The sequence below is a fragment of the Schistocerca serialis genome, chromosome 10 (genome assembly GCF_023864345.2).
Source record: "Schistocerca serialis cubense isolate TAMUIC-IGC-003099 chromosome 10, iqSchSeri2.2, whole genome shotgun sequence".
NCBI lineage: Eukaryota > Metazoa > Arthropoda > Insecta > Orthoptera > Acrididae > Schistocerca > Schistocerca serialis.
In genome coordinates, this window is record NC_064647.1 from 188,810,679 (window position 1) to 188,826,863 (window position 16,185).

General features: G+C 43.3%; 1 protein-coding gene across 1 annotated transcript in view; it reads left to right on the top strand.

The window, feature by feature from the left end:
• The window catches only part of LOC126424665 (uncharacterized protein CG43867), a 448,798-nt gene that overhangs the window by 284,040 nt on the left and 148,573 nt on the right, over positions 1–16,185 (top strand). The window contains exon 6 of the mRNA XM_050087395.1: positions 2,582–2,700. Within this exon, the coding sequence (XP_049943352.1) occupies positions 2,582–2,700 (119 nt within the window). The remainder of the gene's footprint in view (positions 1–2,581; positions 2,701–16,185) is intronic.

The window sequence follows — 16,185 nt, forward strand, 5'->3', positions numbered from 1 at the left end:
CTACCTGGCTGCCCTGTAACCGGTTCCTGGACTGCCTCAGTGGAACAGTTCTCGAATTTTCTTGTGTATATGTCTGGCGGGACTGAGATTTACAACAAAAGCATCTGTCCTTGCACTGAATAAATTTCCATTTGCATATAAATAAGTGTCTAGCGTTGTCCAATTGAATGCAGGCTTTAAGGCTCCACTTTGACTCTCCAGGGTAGCCGAGAGTGCTAATGCGCTGCTTCCTGGACTCGGGTAGGCGCGCCGGCCCCGGATTGAATCCGACTAGATGTGGTTTTTAGGCGGTTTTCCACATCCCGCTCGGTGAATACTGGGCTGGTCCCCATGTTGCGCCCCCGTTACACGGCTCGCAAACATCTGTTCACATTCACACTATTCCATGGATTACACTCGATGCAGACAGTTGGGGTACACTAATTCAGTCCTGCGAGGTATGGGGTGTCGGCAGGAAGGGCATCCGGCCACCTATTAACCATTAATATGCCAAATCCGATTAACGATGGCTGATCCTGCATAACTGTGGGACAAGGCTCAAGCGATAGATAGATACATATAGATAGGTAGGTAGATAGATAATAGATAGATAGATAAGGTTCCACTTTCTTTCATCATATCCAGTTTATGCTCAGCTTCATTCTTTCCACACAACTTGCTTATCTCTCACGTCACATGGTCTTCTTACTTTTTGTCTACCGAGCAAGGTGCCGCAGTGTATAGCATACTGGACTCGCTTTCGGGAGGGCGACGGTTCAAACCCGCGTCCGGCCATCCTGATTTAGATTTTCCGTTATTTCCCTAAATCGATTCAGACAAATGCCGCGATCGTTCCTTTGAAAGGCCAATTTCTTTCCCTAATCTAAGGGGACCTATGTATGACCTCGCTATTTGGTCCACTCCCCAAAGCAAACAACCAACCATCTTTTTGTCGGAGGATCCACCGGTGGCTGGTTCCTAGAATTTGATAGGCATTGATTCTTCTTCAGACTTCTCAGACGGAGTTTTTGGGACGATGCTGACGTCACGTTTCTTTGATGCAGCTCTCACGTTGGAGAAGATCTCCTACACGGAATGAGAGGAGCAGCAATAGACATCTGGTTCACTCTGCGCCACTTCTCGTCGTCCGGCAAATCTTCGCTAACTGCAACATTTTGTGGGACCATTTCCACAAAGGAGGCGTGATTGTAGGCTTCCTGAGTACATTTTCAGACCGGAGAGATAAGAAAAATTGCTAAGAGAAGCAAGAACACCTAGCATTATAAACATGTCATAAACGAAGAAAATGTTAGGTCTGAAGGGACTTCACACTTTATGTAAGAGTACAACAGACCATTAGACCCCGAGTAGTATGAAAGTCTGCGTAACTGGATCAAGTTATAGTCAGAAGATATTTATTCGTGTCTTCAATCCTATTTCACTTCAAGTTATTTACGAAAGCGTTCGTTTGACACATGCTCTTTAGCCCAATTAGTTCGGACTACAGAGAGTCTACTGTATGCTAACGCAGGTCTCACTGGTAAGAACTGTCAAGTGTTAGTAAGCCTCCCATCTGATGTATGAATGCACAGCCTCGCGGCGATAACACTGAATAAAATGTTCTCGGGTTTCCAACCGCGTCAATTGCTTAAAACTACACGAGCTTTCGGCCAAGTACTCCTTGGCCATTGTCAAGTGGTATGACTGCCAGTGGGCTGTTGGTGCGCCCATATATACGCTAGCTGCCGGCTGTGACGTCACTGGTGCCTATGACATTGCCATATATGGGCATGTTTTGAGTCGGCGTTCGATATGCCCACATTTGTTGTCTTGCAAACGTCCCCATCTGTTGACTCAGGGATCGAGACGTGGCTGCACGATCCGTTACAGCCATGCAAATAAGATGCCTGTCATCTCGAGTGCTAGTGATGCGACGCCGTTGGGATCCAGCACGGCGTTCCGTATTACCCTCCTGAACCCACCGATTCCATATTATGCTGACAGACATTGGATCTCGATCAACGCGAGCAGCAATGTCGCGATACGATAAACCGCAATCGCGATAGGTTACAATCCGACCTTTATCAAAGTCGGAAACGTGGTGGTACGCATTTCTCCTCCTTACACGAGGCATCAAAACAACGTTTCACCAGGAAACGCCGGTCAACTGTTGTTTGTGCATGAGAAATCGGTTGGAAACTTTCCTCATGTCAGCACGTTGTAGGTGTCGCCACCGGCGCCAACCTTGTGTGAATGCTCTGAAAAGCTAATCATTTGCATATCACAGCATCTTCTTCCTGTCGGTTAAATTTCACGTCTGTAGCACGTCATCTTCGTGGTGCAGAAGTTTTAATGGCCAGTAGTGCATAATAAGTGCTTCGTTAATTAGGCAGAAAATAACTAAAAACGAACATTATCCTTACGATACATGTGACTGCCTGCTTTCTCACCGCTTGGAGCGCTAGTGTAGCTCCAGCTGTCAAACGGTAACACCTTTGGCACCAGGGAGTGTCATGACTGTATGTATTAGACTGTGGTGACAGAGTGTGTACATCATGAACAGAGTTTGAATTTACAGGTTTTCTTAATTTTCGTGCTGCAGGGCTCCTCGTCCAGAGCCAGCCTCAGCCTGGAAGTGACCACGGCGAGCGACGACTCGCTGGGCATCGCGCCGCTGGAGCTGCCCACGCGGCCGCTCTCCACTGTTTCGTCTTCTCTCAGGTCTGAACCACAGTCATTTCTGTTGCTACCTCTAAATAAATTCTTTACTTCAGAAAGTGTCCTCTGTGTCAAGAGAGTAGTTAATATACGTACGTGGTGAAGAAACATTCGAGTACTAAGACCTCACATTACAATTCCCTTTACATTTGGAATACAGAATTATATCCACCAAAAGTTTCTGTGATTATTTAATACTACTCTTTGTTCATCATAAGAATAAAGCTGATGTACACGAAGGCAAATGCGACGATTTTACAGCAGCCGTAGCGCACGTACATCAGTATTGTTACGCTCTTGGAAGTAGGTCCTACTTATGTATTACATAGCTTATTACTACGTTACGGTGTCCGCCCTGACAGCTGAATGGTCAGCGTGACGAATTGCCGTCCTACGGGCCCGGGTTCGATTCCCGGCTGGGTCGGAGGTTTTCTCCGCTCAGGGACTGGGTGTTGTCTTCAGTCTTCATCATCGTATCATCCCCATCCGGCGCGCAGGTCGCCCAGTGTGGCGTCGAATGTAATACGACCTGGACCAAGGCGGCCGGACCTACCCCGCAAAGGGCCTCCCGGCCAATGACGCCAAACGCTCATTTCCATTTACTACGTTACGGTAAATGAAACTTCAAGGTATTCTAATGTACTAACAACCATCAATGTTTTTCTTAAACATGCTTCAGTTTTGTATTTCTTATTTCAAAAATCGTGTACAGTCGCAGTTTCTGTACCGTTGTGCTCTGATTGTTGCGCTGTTAATACGTGGTGTGAAAATGGCTGACGCTACTTCCTCGTAGGAAACACGCTCGTGAAACACCGTTGGAAAGTTTGTTCTAAATGTTTTTACAGGTTCGCAGAAAAAAATCGGTCGTGAAATTTTCTTAAGAATTGTATTTATACAGTTATGTCAGTTTTTAAATTGCTAAATGTTGTAGAATGATAATCAGGTAATTCACGGATCGCTGGTTCAATTCTGACTGTAGTTTTACTTGTTTTCGTACGATTTGGGATACCTACATCTGTTAAATGTAAAATTAATGCTAATTAATACATACCTAATAATCACTTTTATGTAAGTGAACATTCTTTTTTTTCTAATTGCATATTGCACGCAAAATTGCAGTTTTCATTGCAAATATAAATTCTTGTTATCGATATTTTATAAAAGATTTTTAATAAAGGTAGTTTAAATTAATAAAACATCAAATTTTAATTTTTACGACAAAAGTGAAAGATGAGATACTCTTTATTTGGACTATGTCCATTGTTTTATATCTCAAATGTGGTCTCAGACGAGCCAAAGTGAAAAATAAATAATAAATGTCGTGTGACTAGGGCCTCCCGTCGGGTAGACCGTTCGCCGGGTGCAAGTCTTTCGATTTGACGCCTCTTCGGCGGCTTGCGCGTCGATGGGGATGAAATGATGATGATTAGGACAGCACAGCACCCAGTCCCTGAGCGGAGAAAATCTCCGACCCAGCCGGGAATCGTACCCGGGCTCTTAGGATAGACACTCTGTTGCGCTGACCACTCAGCTACCGGGGCGGACAGCCAAAGTGATAAGCGTCGTAGAAATGTGAAAAACAATAATTTTTATGGCATCGAGGCAAACCATATATGCTGCATTTTTAGTGGCCACCGTACTGCAAAATGAACCAAACGGTATTGATCTGGAGCCAACCTAAGGGGTTTACCGCGAAAAGACATTTAAGCTACTAGACATACTGGAAATAGAATACAAAGCTTTTGTCTCCCGTCACTGTAGAACCCTGGCGGGATACGGAACGACACGTCAGAAAAGAAGAGGAAAAACGTCGGGGATGGTTGGCTTCGCGGATTCCGTTGTTGATACACTTGTAACTATGTAGCACGTGACAGTTCCAGTACTGAAATGTTTCCATCCGATTCGGATACGGAAGGAACTGAGAGGTTATCAGATGGCTAACGGTAACTTGATACCTTCAGTGGCTTCAATATTTAACTATACGGTGAAATCCCTGCTGTGCAATTTTGCGTCACACATAGCTCGTTCAGAAAAATTATCCTGTGTTCTTGTCTCCTCCAGAGGAACCTTACAGTTCCAGCAGGGCCTAGTGACCTGTGTTTATGGGCCGAACTGAGCTGAGGAATAAGTTAGGAATTTTCATCACTCTTGTTTCCAAGTACAATACTAGACCATACTAGCTAAGAAAGAGAGCATGTTATGGTTTGCGTATGGTCTCCTAAAAAGCGTGCGGTATTGCTCGAGTTTCGCCGAATATTATTTCATTCTATTTTAAAAATTAAATGCCATTCGAAGCTCTGCTCTTCTCTTTCTACTTCTTACCTACAACTTCTTCTATCGCTGCAGGTTATATGGACTAGCGCGATGTCCAGTGGTGTGCAGGTTAAACGCGCCGGCAGAGCTGTTGTCCCGTATAATCGCTTTGTCCGTGTGCGCATAGTGCACAGTGTAAAACGTATCCTTATTATAGTACTTGACTGTACTCGAGGTAGCTTGGTTTCCTCTCCACATTAAACGAAGTGCAATGAGCTTCCTGGAAACGCGGAAGAATACATAGTGTAATGTTTACATAAAATTTATTTTTACGATGAAAACAATACAGGACCTCAGATCATGATTTCATTTATGCTAGCAATACAAAATTGTATTTACGTAAAGTTTCTGTAATTACTTAGTACTGAAACGGAAATGAGAGTGCAATAGGTCCTATTATTCCTCTGTTAAATACTGCAAAGCATGGAGAAATACGATGTGTGGTAAGAAAAATGCAGTGAGCACAGGACAATCAGCCTCATTTCACATGCAGCCAAAGTGATGTTAAGAACAATTAATGACAGACTTGAAAAAGTAATGGAAGAGAATCTTGGTGAGGAGCAGGTTGGCTTTAGACGGAATACGGACACCAGAGATGCAATAGGGCTGCTACGAATCTTGGGAGAAAGGTTTATTGAAAAAGGATGAGACCTATATATGTGCTTCACCGATCTAGAAAAGGCATTTGATAATGTGGTTTGGGACAAGCTGGCGACTATAATGAGGGAGAAGAGAGTGGACTGGAAAACCAGAAGACTTGTAAACTCATTATATCATAAGCAAAAAGCCTCAATTAATGTGAGAGGAGAAAGTACAAACTGGATCGGACTAGGAAAAGGTGTAAGACAAGGATGCTGTCTATTACTTACCCTTTTCAACATCTGCTTGGAAAATATGATGAACCAATGCTCATTAAATGACAAAGGAGTAGAAATTGTAGGAAGAAGAGTAGGGTGTTTGAGTTTTGCTGATGGCATGGTCCTTCTAGCCACAGGAGAAAAGGAATCACAGGATTTTGTGGACACCATTGAAGCTAACGGAAAAAAATTATGGAATGAAAATTAACACAAAGAAAACAAAAGTATTGGCACTAGGAGAAAATAAAGAAATAAAAGTTACGCTGAATGGAGAAATACTAGAACAGGTACAAAATTTTAAGTATCTTGGAAGCAGGCTAGACACCGACTGGAAGTGCACAACAGAAATTAAAACAAGTATAGCAATGGCAAAAGAGACATTTTATAAAAAAAGGAGAATTTTCTGCAGCGGTCTGGACAGAGACCTCAGGAAGAGACTCATAAAATGTCTTGTATGGAGTGTTCCTCTATATGGCACTGAAACATGGAGTTAGAGGAAGAAAGACAGAGAAAGTCTGAAGGCTTCTGAGATGTGGGCGTGGCAGAGGATGGAAAGAATAAGTTGGATGGACAGAGTAAAAAATGAAGAGGTACTGAGAAGAATGGGAGAGAAAAGAGAGTTACTAGATGTAATAAAAAGAAGAAAAAAAAATTGGATTGGGCATTTATTAACAAAGAATGACGGACTGATAAAAACAGTTTTAGAAGGTTATGTAGAAGGGAAAAGGAAGCGAGGAAGGAAGAGATTTCAGATACTGGATGACGTGATGTACGGTACAGCATACAGCAGCCTTAAGAAGAAGCAATGGATCGCAGAAAATGGAGAGGCAACGGACCTGCTAATATAGCAGAAAACTGATGATGATGATGGTAAGAGAAAATAGTGAGTGCTCAAAAGAAAATATGTCCTTAAAAATGGAATAGTAACTACCGTTTTACTCGCATTTTTGTGTCAGTATTTACTAGCGGCCAGTTCAGGCTTCAGGCGGGTAGCAGTAAGTACACTACTAGCCATTAACATTGCTACACCACGAAGATGACGTGCTACAGACGCGAAATTTAACTGACAGGAAGAAGATGCTGTGATATCCAAATGATTAGCTTTTCAGAGCATTCACACAAGGTTGGCACCGGTGGCGGCACCTACAACGTGCTGACATGAGGAAAGTTTCCAACCGATTTCTCATACACAAACGGCAGTTGTGATACAGGTCGGATTGTAGACTATCGCGATTGCGGTTTATCGTATGGCGACATTGCTGCTCGCTTTGGTCAAGATCCAATGACTGTTAGCAGAATATAGAATCGGTGGGTTCAGTAGGGTAATACGGAACGTCGTGCTGGATCCCAACGGCCTCGTATCACTAGCAGTCGAGATGACAGGCATCTTATCCGCATGATTGTAACGGATCGTGCAGCCACGTCTCGATCCCAGAGTCAACAGATGGGAACTTTTGCAAGACAACAACCATCTGAACGAACGGTTCGACGACGTTTGCAGCAGCATGGACTATCAGCCCGGAGACCACGACTACGGTTACCCTTGACGCTGCATCACAGACAGGAGCGCCTGCGATGGTGTACTCAACGACGAACCTGTGTGCACGAATGGCAAAACGTAATTTCTTCGGATGAATCCAGGTTCTGTTTACACCATCATGATGGTCGCATCCGTGTTTGGCGACATCGCGGTGAACGCACATTGGAAGCGTGTATTCGTCATCGCCATACTGGCGTATCACCCGGCGTAATGGTATGGGGTTCCATTGGTTACACGTCTCGATCACCTCTTGTTGGCATTGACGGCACTTTGAACAGTGGACGTTATATTTCAGATGTGTTACGACCCGTGGCTCTACCCTTCATTCGATCCCTGCGGAACCATACATTTCAGCAGGATAATGCACGACCGCATGTTGCAGGTGCTGTACAGGCCTTTCTGGATACAGAAAATGTTCGACTGCAGCCCCGGCCAGCACATTCTCCAGATCTCTCACCAATTGAAAACCTCTGGCCAATGGTGGCCGAGCAACTGGCTCGTCACAATACGCCAGTCACTACTCTTGATGAACTGTGGTATCGTGTTGAAGCTGCATGGGCAGCTGTACCTGTACACGCCATCCAAGCTCTGTTTGACTCTATGCCCAGGCGTATCAAGGCCGTTATTACGGCCAGATGTGGTTGTTCTGGGCACTAATTTCTCAGGATCTATGCATCCAAATTGCGTGAAAATGTAATGACATGTCAGTTCCAGTAAAATATATTTGTCCAATGAATACCCGTTTAAAATCTGCATTTCTTCTTGGTGTAGCAATTTTAATGGCCAGTAGAGTCGTTTAGCCAATTTGCACGAAATACAGGAGGAGTCAAAAAGGACTTAACAACTGCTTTGGAATGATACAGAAGTTTATTCAGGTAACTTAAATAGTCGGTAGATTTGTCATTTTGTAGGGAACTGCTATACCAGAGAGCTTCGCAGGAGCGATCGGCAACCATTCGAGCACCTCTGGCACGCGTGCTGCCTACACGGCCCCTGCACGCCTCAGCGTCGCTAACTCGCGCTGTAACGGACGGATCCCCGGCGGCAGTACCAGCACCAGCAGAGGCCGACACTTCCAAGGGACCTATTCGCGTCCGCCGCACACGTAAACAGAAAATAGGGCCGCGAGCATTCCGCTGCCAGCCGCTATAAAGGTCGACGCCAGAGCAGCAGAGGCCGACTTTTACCTTTGTTCGACTCTTGCGATTTTAAGTGCGCAACGAATTGCCAGCTGTGTTCTTTTAACTTTATGTCGACTTTTTGACTGTTCCCCCTGTGCATGACCCGGTATTGGTGTATATTTTAACCTCCATCATCTCCATTTGCTGTGTTTTTTTTTGTCCCCGTTTTATCACCCTCGCCTTTTTTTGTGAGCGTCCCCCTTTCATGTATGTTGTACAAACGTTTGGCTGAAGAGCGGTGGATTGTCGCGCTGCCAGCCCTCCCCTGCAAAAGGGGCAGGAGAATGACATTACAATAATAAAAAAGGCACATGTCAGTTCTTCCACCAGCATCGAGAGTCCCTCCTAGTGTCTGCAGGCGGCTGTTACTCATCCCCCCCTCCCCCCCCCCCCCCCCCAATCGGCTTAGGACGCTCTCGAAGCCCATCGTAGCGACTGACGCCTCTATATTCAGCATTAGTCGTTGATTTCCTTGGTGAAATTAGCCTGTACCCAGGATAGACTGACTGCTCTGTTCCTATGCTGGTGTTATTCAGGGCAGCTTCATCAGACTTAGAATATTTTCCATACAGGTGTATTTGTGTATGAAGATCCTACTTGTGTTACTCTGGAACCGCCATACTGTCAAGTCTTAATACTGTGAGACACCGTAATTGCGATTTTGTTATTACTGTCAAAGCAGGCGTTTCTATCATTGGTCAATAAACTTTCGTAACCTCTCATCGCTGTTTTCACTGTGTCGGTATGAGCGACACGTCGGAAACAACCTCAAGTTTGCAGAATAAAATTTTCACTCCGCAGCGGAGTGTGCGCTGATATGAAACTTCCTGGCAGAATGAAACTGTGTGCCGGACCGAGACTCGAACTCGGGACCTTTACCTTTCGCAGGCAAGTGCTCTACCAACTGAGCTACCCAAGCACAACTCCACGCCCCGTCCTCACAGCTTTACTTCCGCCAGTACCTCGTCTCCTACCTTCCAAACTTTTCAGGAGCTCTCCTGCGAAGTTTCATATCAGCGCACACTCCGCTGCAGAGTGAAAATCTCATTCTGGGAACATCCTCAAGGCTGTGGCTAAGCCATGTCTCCGCAATATCCTTTCTTTCAGGAGTGCTGGTTCTGCAACTTGTTGTTCGCTACAGAACGATACACCTATCGATTCTATAAGTTCCCTGAATAAATTTCTATATAATTGCAAAGTCCTTTTTGACTCACCCTGCATTTATACATTCACAGACTTTTCTGTGAATCAGTCTGTCTATTAATGAAAACCACATTAAAACTCTTACAGTAGTTCCTGAGATTATCCGTCACACGCAGATAGAAAACCATTTCGTCCAAGTGAGCACCTTTACGTCGCTGATTGGCATCACATCAGGTTAAATGAAGGTTCCTCGGCATCAATTATGTATTTGATGACGAGGAACCTTCCTTTAACGTGATATGAGGTCATTGTGTGACATGAAGTTGGTCGTTTGAATCAAACTGGTCGACTGCGAGTTGACTCTCACTGCAGCAGGCAGCTTTCGGTGTCCGTGCTTTTTTTTTTAAACCTCGCAAGAATTGACCTGCGGCAAAATCCAAGAACTTTATATGTCATCGACAACGAGTACGAAAATCAATGTTTTTTATTCTTTACGTGATTGTGCATGTTCTGTACGAGACCTGATTGATTTCTGTATAAAATCTAAGACTAAAATTAGCGATTAAAAATCCAATATGCCTACGCGTGGAATAGAATTCTCTACTTCGATATTCCTAATGCAAAACTCCGGCGTGTGCGCTAATGTGCCAACACTGTTGTACAGTTGCTCCAAGCAATGAAGACACTTGTCATCCATATGTTTTGCCATTCTCTGAGGCATTCTTTCTGCTGCAAATGAATGCATTTAAAAAAACAGCTCCACACACTGACACCAGAAGCAGTAGATTCAATGGTTGACAGACAACATGTTGTTCTCCGAACCTGAATGCAGAGTTTTTAGTCAAATATTGTGCACCGAGGGAGACAGTGGCCATATGAGCGTGCTTCAATAAGTATTGTTGTTGTTGTGGTCTTCAGTCCTGAGACTGGTTTGATGCAGCTCTCCATGCTACTCTATCCTGTGCAAGCTTCTTCATCTCCCAGTACCTACTGCAACCTACATCCTTCTGAATCTGCCTAATGTATTGATCTCTTGGTCTCCCTCTACGATTTTTACCCTCCACGATGCCCTCCAATGCTAAATTTGTGATCCCTTGATGCCTCAAAACATGTCCTACCAACCGATCCCTTCTTCTAGTCAAGTTGTGCCACAAACTTCTCTTCTCCCCAATCCTATTCAATACCTCCTCATTAGTTACGTGATCTACCCACCTTATCTTCAGCATTCTTCTGTAGCACCACATTTCGAAAGCTTCTATTCTCTTCTTGTCCAAACTGGTTATCGTCCATGTTTCTTACATGGCTACACTCCATACAAATACTTTCAGAAACTACTTCCTGACACTTAAATCTATACTCGATGTTAACAAGTTTCTCTTCTTCAGAAACGATTTCCTTGCCATTGCCAGTCTACATTTTATATCCTCTCTACTTCGACCATCATCAGTTATTTTACTCGCTAAATAGCAAAACTCCTTTACTACTTTAAGTGTCTCATTTCCTAATCTAATCCCCTCAGCATCACCCGATTTAATTTGACTACATTCCATTATCCTCGTTTTGCTTTTGTTGATGTTCATCTTATATCCTCCTTTCAAGACACTGTCCATTCCATTCAACTGCTCTTCCAAGTCCTTTGCAGTCTCTGACAGAATTACAATGTCATCGGCGAACCTCAAAGTTTTTACTTCTTCTCCATGAATTTTAATACCTACTCCGAATTTTTCTTTTGTTTCCTTTATTCCTTGCTCAATATACAGATTGAATAACATCGGGGAAAGGCTACAACCCTGTCTCACTCCTTTCCCAACCACTGCTTCCCTTTCATGCCCCTCGACTCTTATAACTGCCATCTGGTTTCTGTACAAATTGTAAATAGCCTTTCGTTCCCTGTATTTTACCCCTGCCACCTTCAGAATTTGAAAGAGAGTATTCCAGTTAGCGCTGTCAAAAGCTTTCTCTAAGTCTACAAATGCTAGAAACGTAGGTTTGCCTTTTCTTAATCTTTCTTCTAAGATAAGTCGTAAGGTTAGTATTGCCTCACGTGTTTCAACATTTCTACGGAATCCAAACTGATCTTCCCCGAGGTCCGCTTCTACCAGTTTTTCCATTCGTCTGTAAAGAATTCGCGTTAGTATTTTGCAGCTGTGACTTATTAAACTGATAGTTCGGTAATTTTCACATCTGTCAACGCCTGCTTTCTTTGGGATTGGAATTATTATATTCTTCTTGAAGTCTGTGAGTATTTCGCCTGTCTCATACATCTTGCTCACCAGATGGTAGAGTTTTGTCATGACTGGCTCTCCCAAGGCCATCAATAGTTCTAATGGAATGTTGTCTACTCCCGGGGCCTTGTTTCGACTCAGGTCTTTCAGTGCTCTGTCAAACTCTTCACGCAGTATCTTATCTCCCATTTCATCTTCATCTACATCCTCTTCCATTTCCATAATATTGTCCTCAAGTACATCACCCTTGTATAGACCCTATATATACTCCTTCCACCTTTCTGCTTTCCCTTCTTTGCTTAGAACTGGGTTTCCATCTGAGCTCTTGATATTCATACAAGTTGTTCTCTTATCTCCAAAGGTCTCTTTAATTTTCATGTAAGTATCTATCTTACCCCTAGGGAGACAAGCCTCTACATCCTTACATTTGTCCTCTAGCCATCCCTGCTTAGCCATTTTGCACTTCCTGTCGATCTCATTTTTGAGACGTTTGTATTCCTTTTTGCCTGCTTCATTTACTGCATTTTTATATTTTCTCCTTTCATCAATTAAATTCAATATTTCTTCTGTTACCCAAGGATTTCTATTAGCCCTCGTCTTTTTACCTACTTGATCCTCTGCTGCCTTCACTACTTCATCCCTCAGAGCTACCCATTCTTCTTCTACTGTATTTCTTTCCTCCATTCCTGTCAATTGTTCCCTTATGCTCTCCCTGAAACTCTGTACAACCTCTGGTTTAGTCAGTTTATCCAGGTCCCATCTCCTTAAATTCCCGCCTTTTTGCAGTTTCTTCAGTTTCAATCTGCAGTTCATAACCAATAGATTGTGGTCAGAATCCACATCTGCCCCTGGAAATGTCTTACAATTTAAAACCTGGTTCCTAAATCTCTGTCTTACCATTATGTAATCTATCTGATACCTTTTAAGTATCTCCAGGATTCTTCCAGGTATACAACCTTCTTTCATGATTCTTGAAAGTTCAGTAAGTATACGTGTTAGAAATGAAGGCCCAGTTTTTTATTCTCTGAGAATTGGGATATAAACTTCGTAAGTAACTTATATTTCAGTGCTTGTTAGAACAACTTAATGTATATAAATTAAAAGCTCATGTGGATGTTATACATTACTAATTTATGTAATTAACTTGTTTTTGGCATACGAGACCTTCATCAGACCGTAACTGACTGCCACCATAAAAGAGGATACAGTACTGGGGAACAGCTTTGAAAAATATCTCATATGCGACTCAGGGTGGCACGATTTTATTTTAATCAGATAGTCCCCCTCCTCTTCTACCTCATCCTTCCACACACTCACTGTTTTTTAAATGTTTTGCGTATAATGTTCACATTTATTTACGTCTTAACTTTAGTACAGGGTGTTTATACAGGGTGTTTCAAAAATGACCGGTATGTTTGAAACGGCAATAAAAACTAAACGAGCAGCGATAGAAATACACCGTTTGTTGCAATATGCTTGGGACAACAGTACATTTTCAGGCAGACAAACTTTCGAAATTACAGTAGTTACAATTTTCAACAACAGATGGCGCTGCGGTCTGGTAAACTCTATAGTACGATATTTTCCACATATCCACCATGCGTAGCAATAATATGGCGTAGTCTCTGAATGAAATTACCCGAAACCTTTGACAACGTGTCTGGCGGAATGGCTTCACATGCAGATGAGATGTACTGCTTCAGCTGTTCAATTGTTTCTGGATTCTGGCGGTACACCTGGTCTTTCAAGTGTCCCCACAGAAAGAAGTCACAGGGGTTCATGTCTGGCGAATAGGGAGGCCAATCCACGCCGCCTCCTGTATGTTTCGAATAGCCCAAAGCAATCACACGATCATCGAAATATTCATTCAGGAAATTAAAGACGTCGGCCGTGCGATGTGGCCGGGCACCATCTTGCATAAACCACGAGGTGTTCGCAGTGTCGTCTAAGGCAGTTTGTACCGCCACAAATTCACGAAGAATGTCCAGATAGCGTGATGCAGTAATCGTTTCGGATCTGAAAAATGGGCCAATGATTCCTTTGGAAGAAATGGCGGCCCAACCAGTATTTTTTGAGGATGCAGGGACGATGGGACTGCAACATGGGGCTTTTCGGTTCCCCATATGCGCCAGTTCTGTTTATTGACAAAGCCGTCCAGGTAAAAATAAGCTTCGTCAGTAAACCAAATGCTGCCCACATGCATATCGCCGTCATCAATCCTGTGCACTATATCGTTAGCGAATGTCTCTCGTGCAGCAATGGTAGCGGCGCTGAGGGGTTGCCGCGTTTGAATTTTGTATGGATAGAGGTGTACACTCTGGCGCATGAGACGATACGTGGACGTTGGCGTCATTTGGACCGCAGCTGCAACACGGCGAACGGAAACCCGAGGCCGCTGTTGGATCACCTGCTGCACTAGCTGCGCGTTGCCCTCTGTGGTTGCCGTACGCGGTCGCCCTACCTTTCCAGCACGTTCATCCGTCACATTCCCAGTCCGTTGAAATTTTTCAAACAGATCCTTTATTGTATCGCTTTTCGGTCCTTTGGGTACATTAAACCTCCGTTGAAAACTTCGTCTTGTTGCAACAACACTGTGTTCTAGGCGGTGGAATTCCAACACCAGAAAAATCCTCTGTTCTAAGGAATAAACCATGTTATCTACAGCACACTTGCACATTGTGGACAGCACACGCTTACAGCAGAAAGACGACGTACAGAATGGCGCACCCACAGACTGCGTTGTCTTCTATATCTTTCACATCACTTGCAGCGCCATCTGTTGTTGAAAATTGTAACTACTGTAACTTCGAAAGTTTGTCCGCCTGAAAATGTACTGTTGTCCCAAGCATATTGCAACAAACGGTGTATTTCTATCGCTGCTCGTTTAGTTTTTATTGCCGTTTCAAATATACCGGTCATTTTTGAGACACCCTGTAAATTAATATCGGGGTTTTAATGCTTTATAATATTACATTAAACTTACAGTTATAAATGATATTTCAAATGAAAGAGCAACTCATACAGTTTTACCAAGAACCTTATAAATGTTCAATGTGAGCACCATTTGTCACACGGCACACAAGTCACTGTACCCAAGCGCTGGATAGGCCGCAAGGGACCCAATGACAGGGCTTGCTTTGCATGGCCTCCACGTTCACCCGAAATAACGCCATGCGATTTTTTCCTTTGGGGCTTCATCTAGGATCGTGTGAACGTGCCTCCGCTACCAGCAGACCTCCCTGAATTAAGAAACCGGATTGAAGCAGCTGTTGCTACAAACTCTGAAGACACACTTATCAACGTTTGGGAAGAACGCGGCTATAGACTTGGTGTGTGCCGTGTGATAAATGGTGCTCACACTGAAGATTTATAAGGTTCTTGTTAAAACTGTTTGAGTTGCTCTTTCATTTGACATATCATTTGTAACTGTAAGTTTAATATAATAAATATTATTATTTTTAATTGTGTTGTTATTGCACTGTTAAAATTGTCATTTACTCTTGTCTTTTGCATGTCACCGTCTGTTTGTAATATATTTCCGAAGTTGTTCAGCAGTAATACACCCTCTTTGGTGACAATAGTCAGTTATTGTCTGATTGTAGCCTAGTAAGACAAAAACCCGTTGACTAAATAAATTAATACTGTACCGCACCCTCATTTTTATGCTTCTGCCAACAGCATGGTACTTGTTTTAAAAAATCCTTTAAAAATCTGGTATTTTCAATCTTTCTAAAATATGCCTCTCCATCTGAGTGAAACTTTTTATCTGCGAACCATTTCTTCATTGTGGGAACTAGATTATGGAGGAATACAGAAGGTATTCATATAATTTCTGGAGTCTTGCGACAAAACTTCAGATGAATGTAATGGGACACTGTAGCGATGAAGCAGTACTACCTCCTTCGTCAAATGACTCATAGCCTGAAATTGTTAGCAAAGCACTCCGATGTATCATCGTAACATTGTCCTGTGACTTTTTTCTTCGTTCTAAGAAATATCTTTAAAAACTGGCTCTGTAACTTTCCCAGACATGCAACTGTCTTCACCTTCTTTGGAGCAGATTCAACAGAAGCCGTCCTGTGTTTGAGTGTTACTCGTTTTCCTGGGTGTAATGACGAATGTAGATCTCATTTACACTTAAATCGATTGAAGAAATCCTCCAAATAATGCTTAAATTGCTCCAAACACGGCTGCCAAGTAAAAGCAACGTCTACAACCACACCAGCAAT